This window comes from Leopardus geoffroyi, chromosome D4 (genome assembly GCF_018350155.1).
Source record: "Leopardus geoffroyi isolate Oge1 chromosome D4, O.geoffroyi_Oge1_pat1.0, whole genome shotgun sequence".
NCBI lineage: Eukaryota > Metazoa > Chordata > Mammalia > Carnivora > Felidae > Leopardus > Leopardus geoffroyi.
In genome coordinates, this window is record NC_059342.1 from 67237555 (window position 1) to 67250490 (window position 12936).

Below are 12936 nucleotides of genomic sequence, written 5' to 3' on the forward strand. Positions count from 1 at the left end.
AAATTGAACTTAAAAAAATGTCTTGAGGACCCAAGAGTCAAAACTTTACATGAGTTACATTTACCAAAATTATAAAATTTTTAAATAGTTCTTTACGTTTTCGCTTTAAAAGAATAAATGTGCTAAATGTTAACATGAGTCATGTATTTTTTAATTCATTATGTATGTTACATTCATCTGCCTATTCTGCTGGATCTGGCACACCCCCCAGCAAGACGGAGCCAGACCCTTCCCTACTCGGAGAACCAGGCCCTGCCCCGCAGGAACAGCCGGGAAGCTGCACGCCCCGCCCGCCCGCTCGCTTGCTCGCTGGCTCCCAGGACACGCGGCTCCGCCCCAAAGCGCGTCGGCGCGGGGTCCCAGGGCGCACGCGCAGGCTCCTCCTGGTCGCGCGGGAGGGCGCGCGTCTGCGGCGGCCCCCTCCCCCTACCCCTCGCCGCGCCCGGCAGGAACGCGTCGCCGGGTTTGCTTAGGCTGCCGGGGTCCGTCGTCGTCATGGACTCTCCGTGGGATGAGCTGACCCTTGCCTTTTCTCGCACGTCTATGTTCCCCTTTTTTGACATCGCTCACTACCTGGTGTCTGTGATGGCGCTGAAGCGTCAGCCGGGTGAGTGCGGGGAGTCGCAGACCGGCCCCCTCGGGGTACCTCTCGCGAAGAGGACGGCTGAACGGCCGAGCTGCCGCTGTCCCAGAGTCCTATAGCCGAGCTGGAGGGGAGGCGGGAGCCGATCCGCCTGACCCCTCGAGCGCAGATGGGGAAACTGAGGCCGGGAAGGGTGGTGACCCCGGTACTCGTCAAAGGATGCGCGACGTAGGAGGCGCGACGTAGGGTCCGCAACGCCGCGCCGGGGGCGGGTGACAGGGCAGCCGCTGCCGCATTTGGGAGCCCGGGTACTACTTGCGTCCGCCCAGGATGTGCGCGGTCTCTCGGCGGTGCCGCCATCTCCTTGGAAAGTACGGTATTTAAAAGTCACCTGGGGACGGAGCTCCCTGAAACAGCGTGTGGCACTTGGTCGTTTGGGATAATCAGTAGTTAATGGACTTCCGCAGTCATGAAAGTTGTATCGACACTTAAAGAGCCTCGGGCAGGCACACCAGTATTCCCCTTAACGCAGCGCTCTGTCATCTTGCTGGACAAAGTGATTGCTGGAAGAGAGTGGATTCCCATTTTCCGTCGTGTGAGTGACCTCGTACCAGAGTCATTTCGCATAGTTTCACTCTCTGTAGCCTGGGGGTATTGTCTTAATACAGGATTTTGAGTCTTTTTTGAAGTCTATACGATCAAGGAGCAGTATTTCCTTTCTTGTATTTTACATTCAGGAGATGCTCCTATATTGCTTTACTTTTGCAGCCATTCTACCGGCCTTTTCGTTTTATGGATCTCTTCTTTCTTTGTGGTCAGGCATTTATCTTCTTTTTCTCCTTTCTGCCTGCTCATGCTGCCTGGTCCTGTAGAGTTCATGAGTGAGGGCTTGAGGTGATGCTGTACCTTCTACGGACTACTGTTGTCTGTGTGTGGTTTTTAAAACTGTTTGGTCTCTGAAATATTTCTCATTTGCCTTGATGTTTGTAGCTCAGTCAGAATCATTGTTCCTTAGAGGTTTTGACCTGGATAAGGTGAATATTGCATTAAATCAGGATAGATAGCCTGCATAAGAAACGGTTTCCTTGATTTGAAAAGAATTATATTATTATGTCATATCCACGAGTTGAAATTTTCTCGTGTAGGCTAAATCACCTTCTCAAAGTGTGGTCCAGGAACCCTGGGGTTCCTCACACTTCCAGATCAAAATCGTTTTCATAACAACACGCAGATGTTCTTTGTCTTTGTTATACTATTTTTCTCACAAGTGTACGGACGGTGGGGTTTTCCAGACCAGCGATACTCTAGCAGATTGAATCCAGAAGCAGATATGAGAGTCCAGCTGTTTTCTATTTGAGGCCAGACATTAAAAGGGATTTGCTAACATATAAAACAGTGTGACTTTTCTCACTAAATGTTTTTTGCTTTGGAAAACAGTTATTTTTTTATAAAGAGTACATAATTTATGTTAACATGTACATTTATTATTTTTAAAATGAGTACATAAGTACTGTACAATTTTCTCAGTTAACAATTTCTAATATTGATACCTGTAACTCACATAAATAAAAGCTCTTTGACGTCTTGAAGAATTTTTTTCAAGTCTTACTTAAAAATTTTTTTATTTTTGAAAGAGAGAGAGAGTGTGTTGTGTGTGTCTGCATGCGCCCGCGTGGGGGAGGGGGTGGGGGGAGGGGCAGAGAGAGAGAGAGACACACACAGAATCTGAAGCAGGCTTCAGGCTCTGAGCTGTCAGCACAGAGCCTGACATGGGGCTCGAACTCACGAACCTTAAGATCATGACTTGAGCCGAAGTTGGATGCTTAACTGACTGAGCCACCCAGACACCCCATTAAAATTTTTTTTTAGTGTTTATTTATTTTTGAGAGAGACAGTGCGAGCGGGGGAGGGGCAGAGACAGGGAGACACAGAATCCGAAATAGGCTCCAGGCTCTGAAGTGTCAGCACAGAGCCCAATGCAGGGCTTGAACCCACAAACTGTGAGGTCATGACCTGAGCCAAAGTCAGCCGCTTCACTGACTGAGCCAACCAGGCGCCTCTCAAGTCTGACTTTTTAAAGGTTTAAATTATGTATATTATACTTATGCTTTTAAATGTGAAATTCTATGATTTTGGATAAGCACAGATATGTACCTACCAACGTTGTCAAGATACAGTTTCATCACCCACCCCAGATTCCTTCTTGCTTGTTTGTGGTCAGCTCTCCCTCAGCCATTCACCTGCTCCAAAGTTTATTTTTATTTTTGAGAGAGAGACAGAGCGAATAGGGGAGGGGCAGAGAGAGGGAGAGGGAGGATCCCAAACAGGCTCCGCACTGTCAGCACAGAGCCCGACACAGGGCTCTAACTCACAAACCGGTGAGACCATGACCTGAGCTGAAATCAAGAGTTGGACCACCCAGGCACCCCCAAAATATTTTATATTCCAGTACCAGTACTTGTAAACAGGTAAAAAATGATAGAATTCATACAAAGGAGTGCTTCTATTTAAGCATTTACCAGAAGTGTGTTAGACTGCCTGTATCTTCCACATTATTCACTATTACCATTTTTTAAAATATGTTGTCATTCTGATGATCAGAAAAATAGTTTTCATTTGCATCTCTCATGGTTACTGAGTTTGTGCTTCTCAAGTTTATTGACAATTTGTATTTCCACTTATTGAGCTGATCATATTGTTTTTCTGATTTGAATTGTAATACATTTTTTTAAATGATGAATTGGGGTGCCTGGCTGGTTGACTCAGAAGAGCGTGCGACTTGATCTCAGGGTTGTGAGTTCAAGCCCCATTTGGGTGTAGAGATTACTAAAAATAAATAAATAAAAATAAAAACTTAAAAAAATGAATCATCCTTACATTCTTGGAATAAACTGTACTTGTTTGACGTATTATTTTAATTCATGAGGGATTTTGATTTGCCAATACTTCATATAAATTTTTACTTAATTGGAAACTTTTTTTATCCCTTATTGCCTGATTCTCTAGAACTCAGACCTATGGTACAATAAAACTGTAATTCACCTATGTAGTACCAGTATTCTTACCTTTATTTTCTCAAGCATGTTACTTCTTCAGACTCTTGACTTTTTGGGATGTACTCTACCACTGCTAATACCTCACTCCTCACTTTCCTACCATTTACATCTTTTATGTCTCCACCTAGATCTTTTAAAATGCTAGTGGAGACAAGAGGGTAAAGGGGATTAACTTTTTCTTTCTGGGGTGTGGATAAGGATAGCATCCCTTTTTTGTTTGGTTCAGGTTGTAGGCCTTCAAACCCAAGGAAGGTTGATGGTTTTCCTCTCCTTTTCCATGTGACTTGTGCTTCAAGCAAAGACATCAGGGTATTTAGTAAATTGGATTTTTAAAATTTCTTAATATACCTCCGTTTGTCAAATAATTAAATTTTAGTTCTTCCTAAACCCTGGTATCTGATTATCTATAGTTTTAAGTTTTCGCTAGTAGGATACATTTTGTTTGTTTTCCATTTTCCTGGGTATTTTATTAGAAGTTTGAAAATGGTGCTGTGAGGGCTCTTAGTCAGAAACCATTTAGCAGAAATTTTATTTCTCTTATCTTACATTAAAAAAAATTTTTTTTAACGTTTATATATTTTTGAGAGAGACAGAGTGTGAGTGGGGGAGAGACAGAGAGAATGGGAGATCCAGAATCCAAAGCAGGCTTCAGGCTCTGAGCTGTCATCACAGACCCTGAGGCAGGGCTCGAACTCACAAGCCTTGAGATCATGACCTGAGCCGAAGTTGGACACTCAACCGACTGAGCCACCCAGGTGCCCTTCTTCTCTTATATTTTTAATCTGCCTTCTCGGTCTCTTTTCTTATTTAAATCTTCATTAAAATAAACACATTTCTTCAATCGTACATTCATACCCAGTTATTCTTTTCTGTAAGACTTCGTGAAAATTTAATCTACAATTATTTGTACTTGATTTTTACACACAAAATCTGTGATTTTACTCTTAATTCTCCTACTGCTGTTTTGCTCATCTCTCTCAAATCACAGGGAGTTCAGTTAAGTAAATATTCACTGAAACTCCACTGCATATCAGGCAGTATTTTAGATGTTGAGGATACCAAGATGAAAGATGCTCTTGTAGCCCTAAAGGAACTCAGCTGTGTTGTTGTCGTCGTCGTATTTTTTTTTTTGATAGTGTCACATAAGGTTGCACTACCTTCCTATACGATCATAATACCATTTCAGATACATGCAAAAGCATTTTAGTATCTTGATTGTAATCCTCAAACATCCTTTTAAGGTAGGTATTATTGAACTCATTTTACAGATGAGGAATACACTTACAGGAATAAAATAACTTTATTTAAGTCACATAGGTTAATAAATTATGGAGCTAGTTCTTCAGCTAATTCCAAAGTTCTCAAATATTCTGTGCTCTCTTTTTGCAGGTCCATTTAATGTTTCTGGTTTCTCAATATTTAGCAATTTCTTAATAAGCTTTCATTTGACATGGTTATTTTCTCCCATGATTTCTGTCATTTCCTTATCACCAGTGAGGTTTTCCTTTGCTTTCAGGAATTAAATCCAGGAATAAAGCTTATTAGTGTTCCTTCTTCTAATTTGTGGGAGATGAAAGTATTCATGTATCAAGAATTTCTCAGTTCTAAGGATTCTGTAAAGGTGGCAACTTTGTTTTGCTATCTTTATGAATCCACACATAAAAACATACAGAAAAGTACAAAAATCATAAATGTACAGCTCAATGAATTTCCAAAATGAACACATCTGTTTAATAGCATCCAGATAAAAATAGAACATTCATGATACTCCAAAAGCCCTTTTTGTTATGTTATGCTTTACAAAGCCAAAATATGTTCTGCCCAGTGTGGGATGGAAAAAGCATGTTTCAGAAATGACAGTTTATAATTTGCTTCTATTAGTTTAGAGAGTCTTACTTAAATATTTTAAATAATTTTTAAGTGAAAGAATATTTGATTGACCTGACATAAATTATAGGCCAGAGTGTGGTGTGGTAGAAAGAGCTCATAAAATCAGGAGATCAGTGTTAAAACTCTGTCAGTAGCTTGGGATAAGAACTTAAAACCCAGTATTTTATCTGTGCAGTGAGTAGGCTGGACTAGAACACCAGCTGAGCGGTGTTCCCTTCTTAGGAGTCTTAGTTTTAGCTCTAAAGAGATCTTTGTTCAAGCTTCTATGTTTTAATAATTTTTATCCTTTGTTTCCCCAGCAGCAGTAAACTACTTTTTCTAGTTGATACCTCTGTGATACTATAGTATTTACTTTTTACATTTTCAACAATCTAGTTAACAATTTTATAATTATGTCTTTATAGTAAATTCTCTCTGTTAAAATAACTGTGTATTTTCTCTTTCCTGACTGGACTCTGACTGGTACAGAATCCTAGCAATGGAGTTTAACTTCCTACCTTTTGTTTTGCATATGTTATATTAAGATATTTAAACTATTGGCTATTTCCTGCCCATAGATCCAGTCTGTATAATGTCATCAGTATAGTGGGCCAGTGTGATGTTACGTGGATTCTCAATATCATCAAAATTTCCGGACTTTGTTGGAGAGCAGGAGAGTTGACATAGACCTAAGGCAAGACTGTGATAATATACTGTTTACCTAGCCAGATAAAAGCAAAGTGTTTCTGGGATTCTTTGCAAATTAATATGGAGAAAAAGGACTTGCTTACCAGGTTATAAGGATTATGTTGATTTGTTCCAGTAAAAATACTGCATCTTGAATACCAGTTGCAACTGGAGTCACTACCTGTCTACACTTATGATAATCCACAGTCATTCTCCAAGATCCATCTGCTTATGTATAGACCAAATAGACAAGTTAAATGGGATGTGATAGCTGTCACCACGTTTTCATCTTTGATGTTTTTGATTATGGCAACCATGTTTGTGGTATTGCCTTTTTTTTTAAGTTTATTTATTTATTTTGAGAGAGAGAGAGCAGAAGCAGGGGAGGGGCAGAGAGAGAGAGAGAGTGAGAGAGAATCCCACTGACTCTGTGGAGCCCGATGTGGGGCTTGAACTCATAAACCATGAGATCATGACCTGAGCAGAAACCAAGAGTCGGGACTCTTAACTGACTGAGCCACCCAGGCGCCCCTCTGTAGAACTGCTTTTTAAAAATATGTAGGGGCACCTGGGTGGCTCAGTCGGTTAAGCGGCCGGCTTCGGCTCAGGTCATGATCTCATGGTCCGTGGGTTCGAGCCCCGCGTCGGGCTCTGTGCTGACCGCTCAGAGCCTGGAGCCTGTTTCCGATTCTGTGTCTCCCTCTCTCTCTGCCCCTCCCGTGTTCATGCTCTGTCTCTCTCTGTCTCAAAAATAAATAAGTGTTAAAAAATAAAAATAAAAAAAAAAAATATGGGCTGCCTGGGTGGCTCAGTTGGTTAAGCGTCTGACTTCCACTCAGGTCATGATCTTGCAGTCCATGAGTTCGAGCCCCGAGTTGGGCTCTGTGCTGACAGCTCAGAGCCTGGAGCCCGCTTCAGATTCTGTGTCTCCTCCTCTCTGCCCCTCCCATGCTTATGCTATGTCTCTCTCGGTCTCTCAATAATAAATGTTAAAAAAAATTTTTTTTAAATACCTTGATGAAGGGAAGAAACTGTAGGGGCTTCTACTTGAATGTTTCTACCATAATGATCCTTACTCCTGAATCAGAGGATTAATATGGGGATTGTGTCAGTTGCCAGCTATGTCATAGTTATACATTAAAGAACTACAAGGTGAGTCTATGGATTTACTTCGCCCACTATGATTCAAACTTGATCCAAAACTGAAAGTAGAACATGACTTTATTTTCTAGCTTTTTTAAAAAAATTTTTAAATATTTATTTATTTTTGATAGAGCACAAGAGGGGAGGGGCAGAGAGAGAGGGAGACACAGAATCAGAAGTAGGCTCCAGGCTCCAAGCTGTCAACACAGAGCCCTACGCGGGGCTCAAACTCACAGACCACTGATCTTGACCTGAGCTGAATTTGGACACTCAACCGACTGAGCTACCCAGGCGCCTTTATTTTCTAGCTTTCATTTCATGATGAAAAGTATTTTGATTTTAAAGCCCGTAAGTGATTATGAGTGCTTCAAAACTGATATACTTTGAATTAGAGTCAGGTCTCAATGTGACAAATTTTGCTAAGTTTTGGGGAAAATAATTCTATTGATAGCATATCACAAACATCTTAAGGTAGGACAGAAAATGTTTTTGTCCTTTCAGTGTCAACATGTTAAAAATAAAATAACATATCCTAGTTAACACAGCTTGTTTCTTAGCTAAAAGAATACATCTTTGTTTTAAAACTGAGAAGAAACTGGGGCACCTGGGTGGCTCGGTCATTTGGTGTCCAACTTCGGCTCAGGTCATAATCTCCCTGTTTGTGGGTTTGAGCCCTGCATCGGGCTCTGTGCTGACAGCTCAGAGCCTGGAACCTGCTTCAGATTCTGTGTCTCCTCTTCTCTCTACTCCTCTCATGCTTGTGCTCTGTCTCTGTCTCTCAATAATAAACATTAAAAAAATTTTTTAACTGAGAAGAAATGAAAGATATCCTATTATTTTTCTCCTACCGAAAATTACTTCTATGTTCTAAAGATACACAAGCTGTTTCTGGTTAACTTCTGTATTTTCACAGTTTAACTTTACAATAAACTAATTCTGGTACTGAAATAACATATACAAAGGAACATAACACCTAAAGAAATTTGTCATAAGAGGGGCGCCTGGGCGGCTCAGTCAGTTAAGCATCCGACTTTGGCTCAGGTCAAGATCTCATGGCTGGTGGATTTGAGCCCCACATTGGGCTCTGTGCTGACAGCTCAGAGCCTGGAGCCTGCTTCAGATTCTGTGTCTCTCTCTCTGTGTTCCTCCCCTGTTCATGCTCTGTCTTTCCTTCTCAAAAATAAAAACATTTAAAAAATTAAAAAAAAAAAGAAATTTGTTGTAAGATTGTCTCATACTTAAAATGTGTGTCCATAGTGTGTGTACGCAAGAGAACTTTATAGAAACGGCTATTTGAGAGGTGCCTGGGTGGCTCAGTTGGTTGAATGTCCGACTTTGGCTCAGGTCATGATCTCGCTGTCTGTGAGTTCAAGTCCCTTGTTGGGCTCTGCTGACAGCTCAGAGCCTGGAGCCTGTTTCGGATTCAGTATCTCCCTCTCTCTCTGTCCCTCCCCCATTCATGCTCGCTTGCTCTCTCTCTCTCTCTCTCTGTCAAAAATAAATAAACATTTAAAAAAATTAAAGGGCTATTTGAATTAGAGAAATTTTTCTAATTGACATAATTTTGAAAATTAGGCAAAAAAGACTGATCTGAGGGAGACCCTTCAATTCTGTTCTTCTCCTTTCTGTTTTGCTCTAATGAAATCTTAGTTTTCCTGATTTAAGTCTCTTAGGGATATAAGTACTTTTTTAAGGGCTGTGGTATGTCATTTTCTTTTCAGCCTTTCAATAAGAACTCAAAAAATTATACCTTGGGCTCAGAGAATAAAAGCAGCCCAAAGGCTGCATTTTGCTTACTTTCTCTGCTGGTAGTGATCAGTCCATTCAGCAGATAAATCAGCAAGTGTCTGCCAATGTACTAGGTAGTAAATACGTGTTTTGATCTATATTTTCTTATTTTAAATCCTTATAAGTTATGAATTATTCTCATTTAATGAAAGTTGAAACTTAAGCCAAGAGGGTTTAGTGTTCCTACAAAGAGGTCATGAAACTCGTCAAAACTGGTGTTTCAGCTGCTTCTTTGACTTGTGACAATACAAAGGGAAATTAATGGTAGTAAAATCATAATACTTGAACTCTTGAAATGTTTCACATACATTTTTCTGTCATACAATAAACATTTATAGGGTACCTACTCTGCACTAAAGTCTCTTAGAATTTTAACAGGTAAGAACTTTATAATGGAGCTAACAAACAATCTAGAATGTGATATGTCTTAAGAGGAAAGAATAAAATGTGACAGTTGAGGAAACAGGAAAGTTATTTTGACAGACTTAATCAGAAATGAATATTACATGAATGAATCATTTGTGTGAAAGCATTTAGTACATTTGATTCGGATTGTTGCAATGGTCAAAGGAAAACCTGAATATATTTGAATTTGGCTAAGCCAGTGAGGGGTATCAGATGCATGTAGGTAATGCTAAATCTTCATTAGAATAATATAAGGAAAACAGGACAGATAGCAGTGAGTATTCCTTATTGTATGTTTATCAGAAGTAATTAATTACCTTGGAATATGATCTTCATAGTGATTGTGCTATGATGGGCTTGTTTAGCTTTGTTACAGCTTTCTTGCAGTTAGAACTCCCATTTCCAGAATGTGTTGCTAGAGCTCACAGGGTATGCCTGTGAGAGAAAGAGGGACACACACACACACACACACACACACACACACACACACACACACACAGTAGGGTTGGGAGAGAGTTAAGAGTAAGGGGGAAAGTGGTGTGTATGTGTAAATTAGCATAGGAAAAAAAGAAGTCTGGAAGTTGTCACCTCTCAAGATAGTAATATGATGGAATGGGAAAAGTAGAAAGGAAAGGGTAATTTGGCTTTTATTTTTACTTATGTGGTAATAGCGATAAGCTAATACTTATTGCTTACTGTGTGCCAGACCCCCGTTCTAAGTGATTTAAAAGTACTCACTTGTAGTTGATCCTTAGTGGATCCTTACAGCAACCTTGTGATGTAGATTACTTTATTTCTTTTCCTCTTTTATGTGTGTGTGTGTGTGTGTGTGTGTGTGTGTGTGTGTATTTTTTTTCAAGATGTAGGAAAACAACTTGTTGAGTTCACACAAAGATTAAGTGCTGGTGCCAGGATTTATACCTGAGCAATTACACTCTAGAGTCCATACTCTTAAGCAGTCTATATTGCTTTTTAATGTGAAGATGAAGCAGTATGGAAGCTAGTGACCACTGACCAAATGATAAGATTATACTCATTTATTAGGCTGACTGACCGATGTTATAATCGCTTACCACTGTGTGGGGCACTAGTGCCGATACACATATCCAGGAAGATTATATATACATATTAGAGACATAGTAGTATTACATCTGACATGGGGTTTGGCTGTAAAGATAGCATGATCATGCATTAAAATAATTCTTGAGGGGCGCCTGGGTGGCGCAGTCGGTTAAGCGTCCGACTTCAGCCAGGTCACGATCTCGCGGTCCGTGAGTTCGAGCCCCGCATCAGGCTCTGGGCTGATGGCTCAGAGCCTGGAGCCTGTTTCAGATTCTGTGTCTCCCTCTCTCTCTGCCCCTCCCCCGTTCATGCTCTGTCTCTCTCTGTCCCAAAAATAAATAAACGTTGAAAAAAAAAATTAAAATAAAATAAAATAAAATAAAATAATTCTTGAAAATTCTTAGGTTTAGAGGAAATTGCTACACTGAAGATTGATGTCCTGCCTTTTAGTACATTTCTCATAACTGATTTTTCTTCCAGATTGGAACAGGTCACCATTTCTTGAGTTATCACCAGTTGCATATCATAAAACCTTGGCATCACTTCACTTGACAGGATGTGTACAGCACAGAAAATGCCCATCTGCCAACTCATTTGCACTCCTGGGCACATTTTGTTATGTGGAATGGTGGGTTGCACTAATTGACTTTTATTTCCTCCTTTTATTTTTCCTGAGCACATATGGGTGATTTCCATGTTAATTCAAGTATGATGATGTTACCCTACTGAACTCAACATATACATTTGTGTAGTTTTGTTTTTGTTGTTTGTTTTTGCATAAATGGGCCTTTTCCTAAGAGATAACAACAGTGAGTAGTTTGGTTATATGTTCTTGCAGACCTTATTTTATGTATTAGTTGCATGTATATGTACTAATAGAAATATATGGTTTTCTGTTTCCCCCCCGTAAATTATTTTTTATTGTACGTATTGTTTATATACATATGATTTTCTTTTTGTCATATAAGTGCATGTAAAGCACTTTACCCAGATTCACCAACCACTTACATTTTGCTCCATTTATTTAATTTTTGCCAGCTTTATTGAGGTACAGTTGACAAAACTGTATATATTTAAAGTGTACAATTTTATGGTTTGATATGCATATGAATTGTTAAATGATTTTCACAGTCAAGTTAATTAGTACATCCATCATCTCACAATATTTAAATAACTTAAAAAACTTTTTTTTTTTTTTTTTAGTTGTGACTTAAGGTCTACTGTCTTAACAAGTTTCAGGTGTACAATGCAGTATTAACTATAGTTGCTGTGGTATACATTAGATCCCTAGAGCTTATTCATCTTACAACTAGAAGTTTGCACTTTAGCATCTCTCTCTCTCTGAATGTTTTTATTTATATGTATTGTTTTCTCAAAACCACTTGAATGTAAATTGGGAGCACTTGCCCAGTTACTTCAAATTACTTAAGTGTGTTAATATTAAAAACCACAGTTTAGTTATGAAAGTCAGAAAGTTTAACAGCGCTGGATCACCTGGGTGGCTCAGTTGGTTAAGCATCGACTGCGGCTCAGTTCATGATCTCACTGTTCATTGGTTTGAGCTCCATGTTGGACTCTGTGCTGACAGCTCAAAGCCTGGAGTCTGCTATAGATACTATGTCTCCCTCTCTCTCTCTGCCCCTCCTGTCTCTCTCTCCCTCTTTCTCTCTCTCTATCTCTCAAAAATAAATAAACATTAAAAAAAAAAACCTTTCAGAAAGTTTAACAGTGCTATGACACTATTATTTATGTAAGGCACAGCCCATATTTAGATTTCATTAGTTATCCCAAAGTTCATTTATAAATATTCTTTCCCATTCCAGGATGTGATCTAGAATACACATGCATTTAGTTGTCTCTTTAATGTTATTTAATGTAGAGCATTTCATCAGCCTTATTTTTGGTATTTCTTGACTTCAACATTGTTAAAATATAGGCCAGTTTTTTGGTTTTTTTTTTTTTTATTTTTTCCAGAAGAGCCCTCAGTTTGGGTGTGTCTGATTGGATTAGTTCAGGTTATGTATTTTTGTAGAAATACTGTGGAAGCAAAGATGTGTTCTTAGTGCATCATCTTGGGAGTCACCTTATACTGTTTGTTTACAGTGATGTCTGCAAGGTTTCTCCACTCTAAAGTTATTATTTCCTTCTGTAATTAATAAGTTATTTGTTAGGAGACATTTTAAGATGATGTGTATACCTGTTCCTCATCAGCCTTTTACCTCTAGGTTTATTTTATTCTGTTTCTCGCCAGTCATGTTAAAAGCTTAGATTATTTATTTCAGCTTTTATTTGCTAAAGTGCTTAAGATGATAATTTTTTCTTAATATATTGCTTTGATATAGA

The 12936-nt window shown here is 39.4% G+C and overlaps 1 protein-coding gene across 3 annotated transcripts in view; it reads left to right on the plus strand.

Annotated features, from left to right (window-relative positions):
* The first annotated feature begins 372 nt into the window (after positions 1 to 372).
* The window catches only part of TMEM38B (transmembrane protein 38B), a 52793-nt gene continuing 40229 nt past the window's right edge, over positions 373 to 12936 (plus strand). The window contains exons 1-2 of one of the 3 annotated variants that reach the window (XM_045467802.1): positions 493 to 607; positions 11074 to 11221. In XM_045467802.1, coding sequence (XP_045323758.1) covers positions 11212 to 11221 — 10 coding nt within the window. In that variant the 5' untranslated portion in view covers positions 493 to 607; positions 11074 to 11211. Of the gene's footprint in view, positions 608 to 870; positions 1179 to 11073; positions 11222 to 12936 lie in introns of those variants that run through there. The other 2 variants (XM_045467803.1, XM_045467801.1) reach the window with 2 other exon arrangements.